At 53.6% G+C, this 19,345-nt stretch overlaps 1 protein-coding gene across 2 annotated transcripts in view; it reads left to right on the forward strand.

Moving 5' to 3' along the window:
- The first annotated feature begins 636 nt into the window (after nucleotides 1-636).
- Nucleotides 637-19,345, forward strand: part of LOC103610886 (cytosolic 10-formyltetrahydrofolate dehydrogenase) — a 44,614-nt gene continuing 25,905 nt past the window's right edge. The window contains exons 1-8 of one of the 2 annotated variants that reach the window (XM_008594951.1): nucleotides 637-838; nucleotides 2,852-3,086; nucleotides 3,898-4,063; nucleotides 8,816-8,917; nucleotides 9,677-9,766; nucleotides 10,714-10,851; nucleotides 13,167-13,292; nucleotides 15,139-15,230. In XM_008594951.1, coding sequence (XP_008593173.1) covers nucleotides 712-838; nucleotides 2,852-3,086; nucleotides 3,898-4,063; nucleotides 8,816-8,917; nucleotides 9,677-9,766; nucleotides 10,714-10,851; nucleotides 13,167-13,292; nucleotides 15,139-15,230 — 1,076 coding nt within the window. In that variant the 5' untranslated portion in view covers nucleotides 637-711. Of the gene's footprint in view, nucleotides 839-2,851; nucleotides 3,087-3,897; nucleotides 4,064-4,967; nucleotides 5,102-8,815; nucleotides 8,918-9,676; nucleotides 9,767-10,713; nucleotides 10,852-13,166; nucleotides 13,293-15,138; nucleotides 15,231-19,345 lie in introns of those variants that run through there. The other variant, XM_008594952.1, reaches the window with a different exon arrangement.

Here is a 19,345-nt window from a genome sequence, read left to right on the forward strand (position 1 = left end):
TGGGCATATATCCAAAGGAATGGAAATCATCATGTTGAAGGGATAAACGCCCATGTTTATCACAGCTCTATTCACAGTAGCTAAGAGTTGGAACCAACCTAAATCTCCATCAGTGGACAACTAGATAAGAAAAATGTGGAACATATACACAATGGAAAACACTTGTCCATTAAAAAAGAATGAAATTTTGCCATTTGCAGCAACATAGATGAACTTAGAGAAAATTATATTAAGTGAAATAAGCCAGACACAGAAAAAAAATACCACATGTCCTCACTCTGAAGTGTGAAATAAAAAAGAAAGAAAGAAAAATCACAACAATCTGTTGAACTTTCAGAATGAGAAAATAGAAGTGTAATTACTAGAGATGAGGAAGGGGCAAGGGGAGGGGAGTTATCAAGAAATTGGTGAATGGACACAAAGAATGATTACCGTTTATAATGATGAATATGCTAATTATCCTGGGTTGATCATCACGCATTATACACAAGTATTGATAGTCAACTCTACCCCATAAATATGTATTATCAACTATGTTTCAATTTAAAAAAAGAAAAAGAATCTTTATAGCATCCCTGTTTGTAAGAGCCTCAACCTAGAAACTACCCAAATGCCTGTCAAAGTAGATTGGCCGGCTTCCCTGAGCCAGCGAGCCCTGTCTAACACTGCGGCCTTCCTCCTTCCCCAGGTCCTAGCGAGTCGCCTGCTGCCATGAGGATTGCAGTGATTGGACAGAGCCTATTTGGCCTGGAAGTTTACTGCCACCTGAGGAAAGAGGGCCACGAGGTGGTGGGCGTGTTCACTATCCCAGACAAGGATGGGAAGGCCGACCCCCTGGGTGAGTGAGTGGCCCAGGAGCAGGGCCAGCAGGCGGAGGGCAGCTGCCTGCCCAGGAGAGGGGTGGCAGGCAGGGGGAGCAGAAGTCTGCGGGGGCTGGTGGAGAAGCCCTCTCTGGGAGGCAGCCATACGTGATTCTCACTAAACTCTGCTCTGGTGCCAACTGGCTGCTGGTCTTTTCTGGAATAAAGTGGAAGTCCCTTCCCCACCTGATCAGGAGTGGGCTTGTGTCATGGAGAAGCCCAGCCTTGTCGCAGATCCCACTCTGAGATTCTCTGAGCCCAGAACCCATGCTCTGGAAGGGCTCCCAGGGCAGGAGTCACTGGGGTCAGTGTTCTCAAGGAGGGCAAATACTAGAGGGGAACTTGAGCCCGTCCTGGGAGTTTCTGATTCGGTAGAATGGGGTGGAGTTTTAGAATTTTCACCTCTGACAAGTTCCTGGGTGATGCTGGTGCCTCCGGTTCTAGGAGGAGCATAGTTGGAGAATCACAGGCCTGAGCCTCTGGCTTTGGGCAGGGAACCTCAGCATGGCAGGACGCACAGGCCTCAGCCTGGAGCGCAGAGCATCCGGGGACACTCCTGGTCCTTCTCAGACCTGACAGGGGCAGATTGTGGGGCAGGAAGGCTGGAATTACAAAAGGGGGCCTGTGGGACTGTCCAGGCGTAGGGGTGGTTCATCAAGGAATTGGCCAGCGTCCCCAGACAGGAGTCACAGCCTGGCCCCTGGACTCAGGTCCAGCACCGCCTAATGCCAGCCAGAGTCTCGGTCTTGGACCTGACCACAGTATAACCCATGACGCACCCTGACTCCACCACAGCCTGAGCCCTGCACCAGCCACTAAGTGACCACTGACACCAGCTGCTGATCCTGGACCCAGACTGAGCTTGGCTGGGGCTACTCTTTGACCTCAGATGTCCTGTAGAAGTGTCACAATGGGACGGCTTTTGCAAGTACCGTCCAATCTGCCCAGGTCACACCCTGCGCTCCCTCAAAACCAGGAAATAGTGGCAGAGGGAGGCCAGAGAGGAGGGTCAGTCCAGTCAGGGCCCAAACATCACACCAGATATCCTAACAGAACTGAATATAGAGTAGCGTTCCTCGGGCATTGAGGAGCCCTGAGGTATCGGGGGCCAGTGCCTGCAGGAGGCAGCTGAGGACGGAGCGAGAAGCTGCAGATGCCAAACGCGGAGGCGGGAGGGGGCTGTCAATCAGACCTGGGAGCCGGAGGGTGCACCGCCCCGCTGCTGCTGGTCACGGGCCTCTGAGGCACGGTGCGTGTGCGTACCTGTGCGTACCTGTGCGTGTGCGCGTGTGTGCACATGTCAGCGTGTGTGCGCATGTGCGTGCAGGTGTGTGTGCGCGTGTGTGCGTGTGTGCATGTGTGTGTGTGAGCCCGGGTGCGTGCGTGCGCGTGCGTACCTGTGCGTGTGCGCGTGTGTGCACATGTGAGCGTGTGTGCGCGTGTGCGTGTGCATGTGAGCGCGTGTGTGTTGAGGCTAGTTCTGCAGATACTGGCAAAGCTGATTCAGCTGCCGCTCTGGAAGGAGCTGCTGCGGCTGGGAGAAGAAGCCAGGCTGGGGTGATGCTCACCGGGCAGGAACCCGACAGAAAGGCGCTTGCCCCTTCTCTCTCTTCTCCCGCATCCTCCTCCCTCCAGCATTTCTGTCGCCCTCTGGTCAGGGAACAGCTGACAAAGCAGAAATGTGATTTGCAGGGTCCCAGCCCCCATCACAGAGAGCCGTAGGAGGCCGGCGAGACAGTAGCTTAGTGAGGGGCATGGCCAGCCATCTGGGGCCAGGCAGGAGTCTGCAAGGGGGAGGTACCCAGAGGTCCTGGTGGTCAGCAGAAGTCAGAGTCCAGGCAGAGCAGTCCCTGAAGCAGACCTATGGCTATGCCATCCCGCTGCGTTGCATGAAGTTCTCTGGTCTGGGAGCCACTTTGCTGAGGAGGCAGAGGTGGCAGTGCACGGGTGGGTGGCAGAAAAGGACCAGTTTCTCACCTGCTATCCCGCAGGCCTGGAGGCTGAGAAGGATGGAGTGCCAGTGTTCAAATTCGCCCGGTGGCGGGCGCGAGGACAGGCTCTGCCTGATGTGGTGGAAAAATACCAGGCTCTGGGTGCCGAGCTCAACGTCCTGCCCTTCTGCAGCCAGTTCATCCCCATGGAGATCATCAATGCCCCCCGACACGGCTCCATCATCTACCACCCATCTCTGCTCCCCAGGCACCGCGGGGCCTCAGCCATCAACTGGTGAGATGGGGTGAAAACAGAGTTGCATCCCCACACGTCTCCCTCCATCCCCCTGAGTCATCATCCTACCTTAGCGTGAAGCCTTTCTCTGGGACCCTGGAGTGGGTCTTGTGCAGATGTCTGCCCTCTGCTGCCAGATGTCACACAGAATGGGCGGGCAAAGTGTTATCAACAAGAGAGAGGGCTCTGGAGCAGTGGGACAGGCTTTGCTAAGCAATTAACCCAAGGAGTGAGCACCGCTGTGCCCGTCCTGCAGCTGGGACAGAGAGGGCACCCAGCAGGCTGTGATGGGGAGGGGTCTGCCCAGAGTCCTGCTCTAACCCCTCCCTTCCTTTCAGCAGCATCCTGTGTAGAAAGAGATAGAGGTGGAGTAAAGGACAAGAAGTGCGAAGACAATACACGGGGTGGTGGGTCAGATGCGTGCTCAGGGAGGGAAGACATGTGAGCTGAGAAGAGAGAGGGTTGGTGGCCAGGCTGGTCTGGCTGGAATCCGGGCCCCCTGCTCTTTGGTAACATCACTGCGCTTCTCTCCGCCTCTGCTCTCTCATCTGCAAAAGGAGCACCCGGTCCTGTTACACCCGTTGTGCGGGTTACATTACGTAAGACATGTAGAGCTTTTAGCACAATGTCTGGCACTTAGGTGGTATCAGAAATGTTTTCCTTCTCCTCCCTCTGCTGCCAGAACAGGTGTCAGTCCTCCTGGGGGGACAGGGAGGCTGCTGGAGGGTGCAGGGCCGTGGGGCAGCACCCAGGGCATCCTTTCCCACAATCCTTCCTCTCGGACTCAGGCTTTCACTCTTCTGCTTCCCAGGACCCTCATTCATGGAGATAAGAAGGGGGGGTTTACCATCTTCTGGGCAGACGACGGTCTGGACACTGGGGACCTTCTGCTCCAGAGGGAGTGCGAGGTGCTCCCGGACGACACCGTGAGCTCGTTGTACAACCGCTTCCTCTTCCCTGAAGGCATCAAAGGGATGGTAAGGGCTGGGAGCTGGCCTTCCCTCACACAGCCCTGCCCGCAGGCATCTCTGTTCCCAGGCCCCCTCCAGACCCAGCTGCTGCCTCTAGACGCAGACGCTTATTCTGAGCTAGCCAGGAATCTGTTCCCTTAATTCCAGGATTCTGGAGGGAGAGAGCTCTCACTCCAGAGTTTCAANTCTGCCCTCTGCTGCCAGATGTCACACAGAATGGGCGGGCAAAGTGTTATCAACAAGAGAGAGGGCTCTGGAGCAGTGGGACAGGCTTTGCTAAGCAATTAACCCAAGGAGTGAGCACCGCTGTGCCCGTCCTGCAGCTGGGACAGAGAGGGCACCCAGCAGGCTGTGATGGGGAGGGGTCTGCCCAGAGTCCTGCTCTAACCCCTCCCTTCCTTTCAGCAGCATCCTGTGTAGAAAGAGATAGAGGTGGAGTAAAGGACAAGAAGTGCGAAGACAATACACGGGGTGGTGGGTCAGATGCGTGCTCAGGGAGGGAAGACATGTGAGCTGAGAAGAGAGAGGGTTGGTGGCCAGGCTGGTCTGGCTGGAATCCGGGCCCCCTGCTCTTTGGTAACATCACTGCGCTTCTCTTGGCCTCTGCTCTCTCATCTGCAAAAGGAGCACCCGGTCCTGTTACACCCGTTGTGCGGGTTACATTACGTAAGACATGTAGAGCTTTTAGCACAATGTCTGGCACTTAGGTGGTATCAGAAATGTTTTCCTTCTCCTCCCTCTGCTGCCAGAACAGGTGTCAGTCCTCCTGGGGGGACAGGGAGGCTGCTGGAGGGTGCAGGGCCGTGGGGCAGCACCCAGGGCATCCTTTCCCACAATCCTTCCTCTCGGACTCAGGCTTTCACTCTTCTGCTTCCCAGGACCCTCATTCATGGAGATAAGAAGGGGGGGTTTACCATCTTCTGGGCAGACGACGGTCTGGACACTGGGGACCTTCTGCTCCAGAGGGAGTGCGAGGTGCTCCCGGACGACACCGTGAGCTCGTTGTACAACCGCTTCCTCTTCCCTGAAGGCATCAAAGGGATGGTAAGGGCTGGGAGCTGGCCTTCCCTCACACAGCCCTGCCCGCAGGCATCTCTGTTCCCAGGCCCCCTCCAGACCCAGCTGCTGCCTCTAGACGCAGACGCTTATTCTGAGCTAGCCAGGAATCTGTTCCCTTAATTCCAGGATTCTGGAGGGAGAGAGCTCTCACTCCAGAGTTTCAAAGAGGTAGGAGTAGAACAAACAACATATTATATTAGGAGGGACTCTTGCTCACAACCGACAGAACCCAACTCAAAACTCTTTAGCCAAAAAAAAAGGGACATTTTTGGCTCATTTAATAGACCAGACTAAAGGCAGGGATGGTGTCACACCCATGGCTGAATCCAGAAACTGTCTTTCTTCACCCTTTGATTCTGCTTTTTTCTGTTCGGTTAGCTTCACCTCAGGCTGGCTGCCCAAGTGGGTGGAAAGACAGTCCCTGGCAGCGTGAGGGATTTGATTCCAGCCAAAGAGACATTTGCATTAACTCATGAATGAAAATCAGAGAACACTGATTGGCCAATTTCGGTCATCCTGAGCTAATCACCGCCAGGGTGATGGACTGCTCTGATTGGCAGCCTCAGTCAGACGCTTCCTTCTGTGGCCAGTAGGGAAGGAAGGCCCCTCAAGTGTAGTCAGCTGTTACCAGAGCAGAGGGGTGGGGCTGCCAGAAGAGGTGTGGGCGGCTGCGCTGGGTGCAGCAGGCAGGCCCACAGGGACCGTGGGACCTGCCCCCTTGGCTGCAGCCGAGGCCCCTAGGCGGTGTCTGTGCAGGGCTGCTGGTGTCCTAGGGGGAGGGAGGCCTAGCCGGCGATAGCCAAAGGCAGGTGATATTCCAGGCCAGGAATTGGACAGGAGGAGGTTTCTGGAAGGAGAGCATTTGCTGTTTGGACATAACAATAAGAATAACAGTAAAGTACAAATGCTCGCTGCAATCCAGATGTCGGCTGCCAGTGTTTCACTTTTCAGGTTGTATTAAACTAGGTACTATTCACAGAAGTAGTGAGCCAAGTAGACTTGCTAGAGATTTAGTACGAGAGACAGAGAAGGGGGTTACCTGCACATCCCACAGCAAATAACTCAAATACCCCTTAGAGTTGCCCAGTCTGATAAGGCAGCCACTGGTCACATGCAGCTACTTTAATTAATTAATGTGTATTGTAATTAAAAATTCAGTTCCTCAGTCTCATCAGCTACATTTCTTTTTTTTTTAAAGATGAACTAATTAATTTATTTTTTACTGAAACATATGATTAGGCATATTTGTGGGGTACAGAGTGGAATATCAATACCTGTGTGCAGTGTGCAATGATCAAGCCAGGAACATTGCACATTCGTCGTTACAAGACATAATCATTACTTCGAGGACGTTCGATCTCCTCTCTTCTAGTCATTTGATAACACGAAGTAAATTAATGTTAATTATAGACGCCTAGCTCGACTGTATATCAATAGACTTATTGTTCCTAACTAGCTGTTTTGTGTCCATTAACCCATTTCTTGCTATTCCTCCTCCCTTCCCTGCCTCTAGTGACCACAGTTCTCTTCTCGCCTTCTGAAAGTTCAGCGTATTATCTCTCCTTCCTTCCCTCTTTCCTTCCTTCCTTCCTTCCTTCCTCCTTCCTTCCTTCCTCCTTCCTTCCTTCCTTCCCTCCTTCCTTGCTTCCCTCCTTCCTTCCTTCCTCCTTCCTTCCTTCCTTCCTCCTTCCTTCCTTCCTTCCTCCCTCCCTCCCTCCCTCCTTTCCTTCCTTCCCTCCCTCCCTCCCTCCCTCCCTCCCACTATGAGTGAGGACATGGGGTATTTCTCTTTCTGTGACTGGCTTATTTCACTTAACATAATTTTCTCTAGGGTCATCCATGTTGCTGCAAATGGCAGAATTTCATCCTTTTATATGGCTGAGTAGTATTCCATTGTGTAGATACACCACATTTTCCTCATCCAGTCATCCACTGATGGAGATTTAGGTTGGTTGCTGCTCTTAGCTGTTGTGAATACGGCTGTGATAAACATGGGAGGGCAGCTGAACCTTCATGATGATTTCCATTCCCCTGGGTATACACCCAGCACTGGGATTGCTGGATCATATGGAAGTTCTATCCGTAGTTGCTTGAGGAAACTCCGTACTGTTTTCCATAATGGCTGGACCCATTAGCTACATTTCAAGTCCCCAGTAGGTCCACATGGTTCCTGGCCATTGTATTGGACTGTCCGTCAGCACACAATGTTCCTCTGCTGTAGACGTTTCGCATGCCCTGGTCACTTCCTGGTCTTGGCCCCCCTCACAGGGCCCAGACCCTTTGCTCTCCTTCCCCCACCTCCTGATTCCTTCTCCCAGTACCTTCTTTTCACAGAGAAACTACTTCCTGCTTCATCTCAGACTTCCAAACTTACGCCTCCAAAACCACTAGGGGCTCAGGAGTCATTCTTCTTACAAGGCACAGAAGGCTTTAGGCAGCGACATGAAAATTTTCATGTGTGTCATCCCTGTACAGGGCTTTATAGTTTACATAGTGTTCTGATACCTCAGAAGATGCAAGATCCTGTAATTAGTCTAGAACCTTGTGGGCTGGGTTTGTGCCCACTGTGCAGGTTGGAGTTAGGTTTGAGCTGCTCCAATTGCTCACGGGCACATATTTCTTGTGTGCCGCCATGTGCCAGGCAAGTCTGGGGCAGGGCCAGCCTCAGTGTGGACCCAGGGTCTGGGGTGAGGTGCCGGGGGCCAGCCCCAGCACAGAGATTGTGAAGGTCCCCACTGGTAAGGGATCCCCCAAAAGGGAGGAAGGGCAGCGTCGGCGATGGAGCGGACAGCAAACATACAGACCCAAAGGATCTGTTGAATGCTGGGACAACAAACACACAGACTCAAGGGATCTGCTGAATGCTGACAATTTATTGAAGCAAGCATCAGACTTTTATACTTTTCTTTCTTATTTGCTACATAATCAAAGAATAATCAATGAACAATATCATAATATCTCTTTGTAAGTGACATATGTTTTAAGAAAAATAGGATTACAGTTTATTCCCAGAAAAGACAATTACAATGTCCTTTCCTTTGAGCAAGAACGTTACAACCCACTGGTCCCATATAATCATCACTTTTCATCACTTGCAATCATTACCAAAACTACATCCATGGTACAATAGACTTTCTATGACGTTATTAAAACTTGATTCACACCTACATCTAACTATTCTTTATTCCTAAATAAACACTCTAAAAATTAACTTGCTTACAGCTTAACTTCTACTTCTATTGTAAAACAAAAGATTGTACATTAACTCCTTCCAAGCAGCCAGGCCAAACTCTCAGGCACCAGACAAGACGAATGCCTACATAGGTTCGTTGTCCCCTTCTGGGCCCCACTGCCATAAGCCATCTCCTGAAAATCCATAATCATAAGTATCATTAGTATGATTAAATATTTTAGTATAATTTTGAATCCTACTTCCAAGTCTCCCAGAGCGATAGTTATGAGGCAGCAAAGAATAAAATATAATAAAGCATAACAAGCACACAGAGCTCCAGAATATCAGGGTGGAATGCCGGCATCTTCTCCCACGATGAGGCCTTGCCATCATCCCTTCACGATGAGGCCCTGCAAGCACCGTGTTTCATTAAAAGATCTTTATCAGGCTTTAATCTTATGAGTGGGAGGCGCCCCCGCAGTGAGGGGAGGTCCTGTGCTGGGCATGCTGATGCGGGGTCTCTCCAGGTGCAGGCTGTAAGGCTGATCGCGGAGGGCAAAGCCCCCAGGCACCCTCAGCCTGCGGAAGGAGCCACCTATGAGGGGATTCAGAAGAAGGAAGTAGCCAGGGTGAGTGCCGGGGCCCTGCCCGCCCGCAGCTTGCCTGTGCACAGGCTGGGGTGCAGAGGGTGGCCTGGGGAAGCTGGGCTGCAGCCTGGGGGTGCAATTTTCTCTAATTGTTTGAGGCCAGAAGAAAGGTTGGGGGTGCACGAGCGGCACCATGGAGGGAGGAGGCACGTGGCACCTGGAAGGACAGAGAGCAGGGTCCACTCCAGTTCTCCCCTGCTCCTCTGTAGGGAGAATGGGCAGGCAAAGCCCCCCAGGGAGGGGAACAGCTGGTGTGGGGTTGGGGGTGTAAAAAGCAGCAACAGTGCAGGAAATCTCCACGGTGAACACTTCGGTTCCCTGGCACAGTAGCGGGGAGGGGAGTCTTGGGGGTCTGTGGGCTGCGTCTCTGCTCGGGGATGATGGGTGTTGTGCAGGAGCTATGTAGGGCCTGTAGGCTGGGAGAAGCTGTAAGTGTGACCCTACCAGAAGGACCTGAGCACTTTGTGCTGGGACTCTGTGTAGGGCCTTGGCCATCTTGATAACAACAGAACGTTATCTTCCTCAAGCTGTTCTGAAGTCTGCTCAACTCTGCTCATTGAGAGACTGAGTGTCAGAGAGCACCCAGAACTGGGGGCATCAGCTCAGGGGCTCAGACTAGTGCCTGAGAGGAAGTTGGGTTCCCAAATCCCTCACCAGGGCTCGGTGTACTGTCCAGGGCTCATCAAGGTGGGAAGGGAGTGGGGAGAGACCAGTTGAGTCCACACATCCTGCTTCCCACAGATCAACTGGGACCAGCCAGCAGAGGCCATTCACAACTGGATCCGTGGTAATGACAAGGTGCCAGGTGCCTGGACAGAGGCCTGTGGACAGGTGTGTACATGTGTGGCTGGAATTCTGCTGGATGCACAGGTGTGCCCCATACTGGCCATAAAACTGCTAAATGTGCTTGAACTGGCTGGTAAATAGCCACCGCCCCGACCCCCACCCTCACCCAAGTGCTCCCTAAATACCTTGGCCCCTCCCCCAGGGCTGAGAGACCCGTCCACCATCCAGTAGCTGAAGGGTAGATGTCTGGCATCGCAGGAGGCCTCCAGGCTCCTGCAGCAACTCTGGGGCCCAGCTGCATAGGTTGTAAAATATTTTTAGCCTCACCCAGGGGCTTGTGGAGACCCCAGGCCCAGCTCTGACTTGGACTTGGCCCCAGGCAGAGGAGGGACAGCATACTCAGGGCCAGGGACTGGGCAGTGGGCGGGCCAGATGCTGAAGATGGGGAGGCCCGGGCTCACAGGCTTAGTGGGGCACCAGGGGGTGGCAGGGCCATGGGGGAGTGTCTCTGTCCAAACTCAAGGGCAGCCTTGTCCTCCACACTGCCCTGGACTGTCCAAACCCCTGACCTCAGCCAACTGTCTGGGTGTCTGGAAGCCTCTCTGCTGCTCTTCCTGATGCAAAACACTTGTATTAGCAAATGCATCTCCTGACCAAGGCTACTGTGCTTGGTGGGTCCCCAGGGCAGTGGCCTCACTCCGTGATGCCTTGAGTGTGGCTTCCCCGTGTCCGTGCTCCTACAGTCTAGGGCCGCAGGCCAGTGCACAGGGTCTTAGGGCACATGTGGCTTGAGGTGGCCCTGCCTGCAGCTCCCCGAGGCCTTGGTAGCTCCTGCAGATCTGGTTTGTGTCCTGAGGTAGGGTCTCGGGGCTGCGCTTGGTGAGGCACCGGCTCTCAGATCACTTCCTCCTCCAGCCTGCTCAGTGCTGCCTGGGCTGCTGGTGGCAGAGCCTCTGCTAACCTCCGTCTTCTGGTTTTCCTCCCCTCGGCAGAAGCTGACGTTTTTCAATTCAACGCTGAACACTGCAGGCCTGGTGCCTGAGGGAGAAACTTTGCCCATCCCAGGAGCCCATCGGCCAGGGGTGGTCACCAAAGCAGGACTCATCCTCTTCGGGAACGATGACAGAATGGTAAGGGCCCTGCAGTTGTCCCTTGCCTGCACCGTAGGCTCAAGGCCACCCACTGTCTTGTCCTTAGGCTCAGTCCCCACAAGAAGATCCCAAGCTGGTCTGGAGAAAACAGGCAAAGACCTAGGAGGGGTCACCCTAAGCCACCCCTGACCATGGGGTCGGCCTGAGACAAGCTGTCCAGATGCTGTGACCACGTCTCTCTCTGGGAAGCGTGGGGCCCCTTGCTCTTCCTGACTTGTACCCTGTGTGGGTGGCAGGTGACCTAGGATCAGGGAGAAGCCCTCTCAGGGAGACCTGGCCACAGGCCGCATTAGTCTGAGTGTCTAAGCCCCGCAGGGTGAGGTCTTTAAACCTCCGTGTCTTCCTTCAAAGACTTCCCTTCTCTTGGAACAGGGAAGCCGTAGTGACTCAGCACAGGCGGAGCCCTTGGTCCCATGCAGGGCACGTGATGTGCTCCTAGTAGGAGCAGACCGTGCGAGTCAGAGTCACAGCTCGTGTTGTGGAGGGCTTCTTATGAGCCAGGCACTGTTTTAATACAGTTCATTCGCATTAAATGTAATCTTCCCAACAACCCTATGAGATACGTATTTTACAGAGAAGAAAACTGAATGCAGATTTAAATAACTTGCCCAAGGTCACCCATGCTAGTCTGTGGCAGAGCTGGGATACAAATCCTAAAATTCTGGCTCCAAGACCCACTGCTTGGCCGAGATAGTCTACTGTAAACACTCGAGCCATTGCTTCTTACATAAGACGCTGGGGCTATGGAGAGGATAAGGCCAGGCAAGGGGCATCCCAGCACTTGGAAGAGCTTCCACAGACCCGCAGTGCTGTGTTCTTGCCTGTGCTGGTGTGTCTGGGCAGAGCGAGTGTGGGTGGCTGTGCGTGGCTCTGGCGTGGCTGGCTCCTGGCCTCCACCTGCTTTGCTCTGCCATCAGGAGGGTCTGAGATTGCTGCTGATGTCTGTGGTCTGGGTCTGAGATGGGGATTCTTGTGCAATGGCTGATTGAGGGAATGCTCTTGGAAAGTCACGTCAGGCAGCGAGGGCAGCAGGCAAGGGCAGGGAGACAGCGCAGCAAAGACAAAGGCTCAGAAGTCTGGCCTCAGCCTGATCCCAGGGTGTGCTCCGGAGCAGGAACTGCACCTGCCAGTCATCCCTGTGCATCCCATGTCAGTCTGTCCTGGTTTCAGCTGCCCCTGGGGAGGCTGAAGGGGCAATGAGGCACAATGGCTTGGCATCTCCGAGGGCAGTAACTCCTGTCCATCAACAGCAAGCAAGGAGGAGGCACGGTGTAGGCCACTAGCACCAAACTTTACAGCACCCAGAGGACAGGGACACCAGCCAGAAGGGACTGTGAGGGGGCACTGGCTGCATCTGCCACAAGATGCACAGACAGCAAAGCAAGGAGGCAGCCTGGTGAGACCTTTGGCTGAAGAATCTCTCAGGAACTTCCCGTTGGGTCCTGCTGGGCTGTAGCTCTCAGAAAGATCCAGAATATCTCTAAAAGGCAGTAGGGTGGGGGTCGGGCAGGGAAGCTGGCTCCGGTTCTGTCAGAGCAGGTATAGAGTAAATAGCAGTGTGCCTGTCTAACCGTGATTTAATCTGCAACTCTTTCTTTTCTTTCATGTGTTTTTTTCTTGTCCCCTAACAGAGACATTTATTAAACAACTATTTATGAGCAAACAGGCCCCAAGTGTTATTAAATTCATGAGGCAGACATAAGATTATTCCAGAGCCACATTCCACAACGATTACAGTTCACATGAGACAGCCAGAATCACCTTAAACCAATGGTGGACGCTGGGTCCGTTAGGGACCGGCCTGAAGTGCTGCTCCCGAGCGTGCGGACCACAGGGCCCGCTGGATTCTGTTCGTCACCCTTTCCTCTTTCCAACTCTGTGTCCCAGATGTGCACCCAATGGTGTTCTCCAGATGTTTCTGGGAGCTGTTGGGTGATTGTGATTAGTTGTTTTCTTGATCGACTTTTAGTGTAGTGCTTGAAGTCCTTTCTTCTGAGCAGGCATCCTTTTATAAAAATCATAAAGTCATTACACTTAGAAAGCAAGAGCATAGTGGTGCTGGGTGACAGGGGAAATTGAGGGCACGAGCGCTGCAGTTTCCCCCGTGTCCCTCCCTGTTCTGGATCCTCCCTTGTCATGAAGCTGGGACTCCCTGCTCCTGCCTGGCCACGAGCATGGGGACGGGCATGGGGACAAGTGTGGGGAAGGGCAGGGGCACCAGCACAGCCCAGCGTGCAGCTGTCTCATCCTGCCTTGGTCTGAGAGTGAGAACTGTGAGGTCCTCCCTTCTGCAGCTGCTGGTGAAGAACATTCAGCTGGAGGACAGCAGGATGGTCATGGCCTCGCACTTCTTCAAGGGGGCAGACAGCAGCGCCCTGGAGCTGACAGAGGAGGAGCTGGCCACCGCGGAGGCCGTGCGGGTGAGAGGCTGCCGTCCGGGCGGGCAGGCTGTACACTGTCCCTGAGTTCTGTAGTCACACTCCCTGAGTCGTCTGCCCTCTGTGGGTGTCCATGCTGGCTGGGCACAGTGGTGGCTCTGCATTGTGTAGGGCACCTGGCATCCCCTCGCTCCTCCTTCCTCTGCAACTGGGCCCTGGGATTTGGCCAGCTGGGCCTGACCCTTCTAGGGGCTCCCCAGCAACTGCAAACAAATGACACAGAAGCCCCTGGACTATTTGAAGAGTCAGGTGCCACAGACTGGTGAGAATGTGCACGCTGGAGCCCTCCTGGAAGGCTGCCCAGAGGGGCCGTGCGCAGCGCAGATGCCAGTCACGCAGACCCAGGCTCCAGGCCCACTCTGCTCCCGTGTGGGGCCAGACAGTGCTTCTGTCTCTGAGACTCAGTCTCCTCAACCTGACGTCCGGTCAGTGGTCACTTCCGCTCCCCTTCCCCGGAAGCCGTGTTTGGATGTTGAGCCCTGTTGGATGGGTTTTCAGCCATTCAGTCATTCAATCATGTATCCAGCCACTTAAATATTTACTGAGCCCCTACCGCATGCCGTGTACGAGGAACGTAGCATGAAGTGCACCTGCTCACGGGGATGAGCCAGTGCACAGCTGAGCAGGTGAATAGAACAGTTTGGAGATGCACCATAAGTAAAGCAATGGGGTGGTGGCAAGGAGGTCCCTGAGGCTGGGGGTCGACTTTAGAAGGAAGGTCAGGGAAGGCCTCCTGAGGGGGCCTGTGAGCTGAGACCTGGGTGGAGAGAAAGATCTGAGTGTGACCTTCATGGCAGAAGAAACGGCAAAGGCCAAGGCCCTGAGAGGGTAGGGCCTCCCTGTGTTGAGGGGCAGCCGCGGGAGGGCTCTGGAGCCCAGGGAGCATAGGGCCTGCTGGAGGAGGGGAGTCAGCAGGCCCAGCGGGTGACTGTGGGCGTCATAACCCACGCGGAGGGGAGGACGCAGCCAGGGTCGGGCATGGGTGCTGAGAGCAAGCAGCTTCCTTTCCTGAAAGCCGAACACTTTAAATGTCTGTTAAAAAAAAAAAAAAAGCATATTTATCCCAAAAATATTCCTGGAGCAGCTCCTCTGGCCCTGACTCTGTGCCTGCCCTAGGGTTACAGGACCAGCTGGGCAAACAGCCGGACTGGAGCTTACAATCGAGGGCACTGGGGAAGAGGTGGGTCATCTGCTTGTTGACCCAGGACTGAGTCAAAGCCGCTTCCTTAAAAAGCCTGCAGCTGAGTCCTGCATCTGTGACATGGGAGCAGCAGCCCCTGCCTCAGGGGCTGTGTGACTGGAAGGGGAGGTAACAGACACGAAACGGTTTAGTTCAGTAGCTGGCGTGTGTCAGGACTCAGGGCACATTGGTGGTGAGTCTGAGTCACCCTGAGGAGAGCAGGCACTTGGGAGTGTGTGCGGACGCAGAGCTGTGAACACTCCTGGTGGGCTGCCCGCTTAGCTATCCCACCATCTCTGTGAAGCGGGGGCTGGGATTATCCTCATGTCCCCACTGAGGAAATGGAGCCTGAGGGCTGGGAACATGGTTAACGAGGGGCCGTGCTGGGGGAAGCCCAGGTGGTCGGTCTCGAGCCCTCACATCCACCACCATGCCATGGCCACCCATTGCCATGGGACAGCAGCTGGGTGACAGAGCAGTCACTCCAGGCCCACTCAGGCCCCTGGGAGGGGGCAGCACCTTGGAGTGGACACAGAGAAGTCGCTCCTGGCACCAGGCTGCCCTGAGCACGTCCAGGGGCTGCTGTCATGGGGAGGCACCTGCTCCCGGCTCCCCCAGGAGCAGCGTCCTCACGGGCCTGTTTTTCAGAGTGTTTGGCAACGGATCCTCCCCAGTGTCCCCGAGGTTGAAGACTCCACCGATTTCTTCAAGTCAGGGGCCGCATCGGTGGACGTTGTGAGGTAAGGCAGGACTGGAGGGGTCCCGCCCAGGTCTCTGTTGCTGTGTCACTAATCACTGCAACTCTGAGTGTTGGGAACAACTTCCATGTGTGTTTGTGGGTCGTCCAGGCCAGGGGCTCAGAAGCGGCCTGTGTGTGCAGACCTCAGGGGGCAGACTCGAACAGCAGGTCAGCGGACTGGCAGGAGCTGGGCAGCTGGGCAGGAACATCCCCCTCCAAGCTGGCTTCTTGCTGGAACATCTACAGCCCGGCTCAGGAGGCCTGATGGCTGCTCAGCTGTCACTGCCAACTGAGCCCCAGCTCGTGGCTGCCCCAGTATGGCATTGGGACTTGGACTACTACATGGCGGCTCACGGCTGTAAAAGTACCAGTGTCAGCTAGTGAGGACAACGCGGGAGCCTGGGAAGTTCCATCACGTCACTGCTGCTGACTCGATTGGTCCCAGCAGTCACAAGTTTGCCCTGATTCAAGGGCATGGTGTGGGGAAGGGGCTGAAGATCCTTCCTTCCTTCCTCAGTGGGAGGAAGATCACAGGATGTGCAGCTCTGTTTTGAAACTGCCCCAAGCCCCGACGCCCCTAGTAAAAGCTGAGGTTTAAGGGAGGAGAGAGGCAGGTAGGAGATGACTCAAACCCCCTGGGCACCCTCACACTGCAGTATTTAAAACTGAAGTACAATTTGTGTACAGTGAAATGCGCACCTCTTGAGTGACCAGTTTGGTCAGCTTTAACTTGTGTAACCCACACTTTAATCAGCATGACCCAGGAAGGTACCTCCTGCCTGCAGTTGGGGCCCCCGCCCCAGACAGTCTATCCCCACAGACTGGTCTGCCTGTCCTTCAACTTCAGGTGACAGTCCTGCCTGCCTTCTGACAGGGATGAGCTCTCGTGTGTGTAGAGGGTGGGAATGCAGTGGTGCACCTTTGCTTGCCAGTAACAGTCGCTTAACCCAAGCTGGTGTAAGCCAAAAAAGAAAAAAGGCAAAGAGTTCATGGGTAGCTTTTTTTTTTTTTTTTTTTTGTGACTGGTAAGGGGATCACGACCCTTGGCTTGGTGTCGCCCGCACCGCACTCAGCCAGTGAGTGCACCGGCCATCCCTATATAGGATCCGAACCCACGGCGGGAGTGTCGCTGCACTCCCAGTGCCACACTCTACCGAGTGAGCCACGGGGTCGGCCCACATGGGTAGTTTTTTAAACGCATAGCTGACTCCTCCAAAGGCTCAAATTAGGTCATTAACACTGTCACCCCCTGTGGCCTCAGTGTTGGCTTCATTTTCAGGCAGGGTTTGTCCTCGTGGGGACAAGATGGCTGCACAGTAGCTTTGGTCTAATTTCTTGTCTTTTCTATGTTCCCAGTGAAAAGGGGGATTGGCTGTCCTGGCAGTTTCAACATAGGTCCTAGATTTGAATCTGACTGGCTCTGTGCAGTCATGTGCCCCAGTAAGAACCAGTCACTGGCCAGGGAGGTGCACACTCTGACTGGCACAAGGCTGGGTCACGCGCCAAGGCCTGCATCAGCACCACTCTACCCATGTCTCTGGAACAAAGGGAGGAGGAAGTTAGTTCCCTTGGGAAAGGTGAACACTGTTACAAGAGCAGGGGAAACAGGCACCACAAAGGCAGAAGCGAGGACGTCAGCCACGTGGGGAAAGGTTTCTCGTCCTCAAGAAGGTCCAGATGAAACTGTGGAGCTCAGGCAGGGAAAGTGCATGCGCTGGATGAAGAGAGAGGGGAGTGTTCCCAGTGCTGGGTGCAGAAGTTTCAGAGAAGTGCTCACACAGGCTCCAGGCTTTGGTTCCTTCAGCAGAACTGAGCTGCAGGTGGGGGTGGGGGGGGAGGGAGTGCATGGGTGAGGCAGGGGTCCAGGGTGTGGGTGAGATGCAGCACGTGCATCCAGCCCCTTGGGAAGGCAGGGGGAGGCTGTTTTTAAGACCTGTGGGGAAAACGAGGAGGCTAGTGTTTGCACTCTGGGGAAGGCATGAACACAACTGCACCTGTCCATCGAGGCCGAGGTGAACACCTGTAAGCTGTCCTGGCTGCAGCCCCACCCTTCACGTAGATGATATTGTAATAAAAAGATTTGTGCAAGTGGTAATGAGAGGTAGAGTTGCGTGTAGCCTACCCAGGTATGTTCTGGAAAGGACTTTGGGAGGAGTTGATGCAAAAGAGCAACTCTGAGATCATGAGGAGAGTGGGGACACATTGTACCAGTTGGTTTTTGCTGTGTGACAAATCATCCCAAAACAGAGTGGTTTAAACCAGTGCCATAATGGGTCAACTGTGTGTGCTGGGCTCTGCTGATCTCAGCCAGACTCAGCTGCCAGACCCTTCACTGTCAGTGGTGAGCTGCTAGGGCAGCCGGGGGCTGGCTGGTCTCAGTGCCCCATCAGCAGCCAGCTAGGCTTGTTCCCATGGTGGTGGCAGGGTCCTGGGGGGGAGAGCAAGAGCCTGAAGTGCCATGTGGGGCCTGGCCTTGGAACAAGAACATTGTGTCCACTGCCTTCTATCAGCCAAAGCAAAGAGCAGCCCATCTTCCAAGGGAGGGGACTCAGGCCCCACCCCCGATGGCATGTGGCCAAGGCTGTGATTACAGAAGGGGCGGAGCACTGTGGCCCGTTTTGCAATCCACCACGTATAGAAAGGGCTGAACTGGGCTTGTGTGCTTGGAAATCTTGGGCACATGGACCTCTAGTGATTCACTCCGACTTGTTTGTAGGGAAGTATGAAGTATAAAACACATGTTTCATCAAAAAGTAATGCTAAAGCAAAGAATGTCAGCCACCTGGGAGGATGGGGTGCAGAGGCCAAGCCAGGCCTGTGTGGTACCACTGAGCCACAGCTGGCGGAGGACGTTCAGAAAGCCGATGCTTTTTTTTTCGTAAATAGTTGAGAGCTTATATCCTGTTTTAGAATTGTGGTACAAGGCCCATAGCACAACATCTACCCTCTTAAAAATGTTTAAGCATGTTGTTAACTATGAGCGCGGCGTGTACACAGGTCTCTAGAACTCTTTCTTGCATGACTGGAGATTTCTACCCTTTGAACAGCACCTGCCCCTTTCCTTTGCCCCCAGCCCCCAGCAGCAACCACCTACTCTCTGCTGCTGGGTGCGAGTCTGAGCACTTCAGGTAGCTCATATAGGCGGACTCCCGCCCTCCCGAGGTATTGTTTGTCCTTCTGGGACTGGTTTATTATACTTAACTTGTCCTCAAGATTCATTCATGTCATAGCACATGACAGGATTTCCTTCTTTTTATGGCTGAGTACTATTCCGTTGTATTTACATACACATTTTCTTTATCCGTCTTCCACTGGTGGATGTTTGTGTTGTTTCCACATCTCGGCTGCTGTGAATGAACATGGAAGTGCTTGGGGTTGGAGATCTTGATTGAAGTTCTCCTGGATAAATACCCAGAAGTGGGATTGCTGAATCATATGGTGGTGCTATTGTTAATTTTGGGGGGAACCTCCATGCTGTTTTCCATAGAGGCTGCACAATTTTAAATTCCCAGCAATGGTGCACACGGGCCAGTTTGACCACATCCTAGACAACACTTCTTCCTTCCCTCTGTCCCTCCCTCCCATCCTCCCTTCTTCCCTTTCTTCTTTTTAAAATAATGGCCATTCTAACAAGTATAAAGTGATACCCCACTGAACTTTTGATTCTCATTTCCCTGATGGTTACAGATGTTGGACATCTTTTCATGCACCTGTTGGTTATTTGTATGTCTTCTCTGGAGAAACGTCTAGTCAAGCTTCTTGCACATTTTTAAATGGGATTATCGGTTTTTGTTTTGTTTTGTTTGCTATTGAGTTGTAAGAGTTCCTTATTACAACTTGGAGATTAGCCTCTTAACAGACGCATGGTTGACTCCCACTCCATAGGTTGCCTTTTCAGCGTGCTGTTTCCTTTGCTGTGCAGAAGCTTTTCCGTTTAATATGATCCCACTTGTCTATTTTTGCTTTTGGTGCCTGTGCTTTGGTGTCATGTTCAGGAAGTCATTGCCAAGACCAATGTCCTGAAGCTTTTCTCCTGTTTTCTCCTACAAAGTTTTATAGTTTCATTCAAGTCTCACTTCCTAAGTTTTTCATCCATTTTGAGTTGATTATTTTTAT

The sequence above is a fragment of the Galeopterus variegatus genome, unplaced genomic scaffold (genome assembly GCF_000696425.1).
Source record: "Galeopterus variegatus unplaced genomic scaffold, G_variegatus-3.0.2 Scaffold11973, whole genome shotgun sequence".
Taxonomy (NCBI): domain Eukaryota; kingdom Metazoa; phylum Chordata; class Mammalia; order Dermoptera; family Cynocephalidae; genus Galeopterus; species Galeopterus variegatus.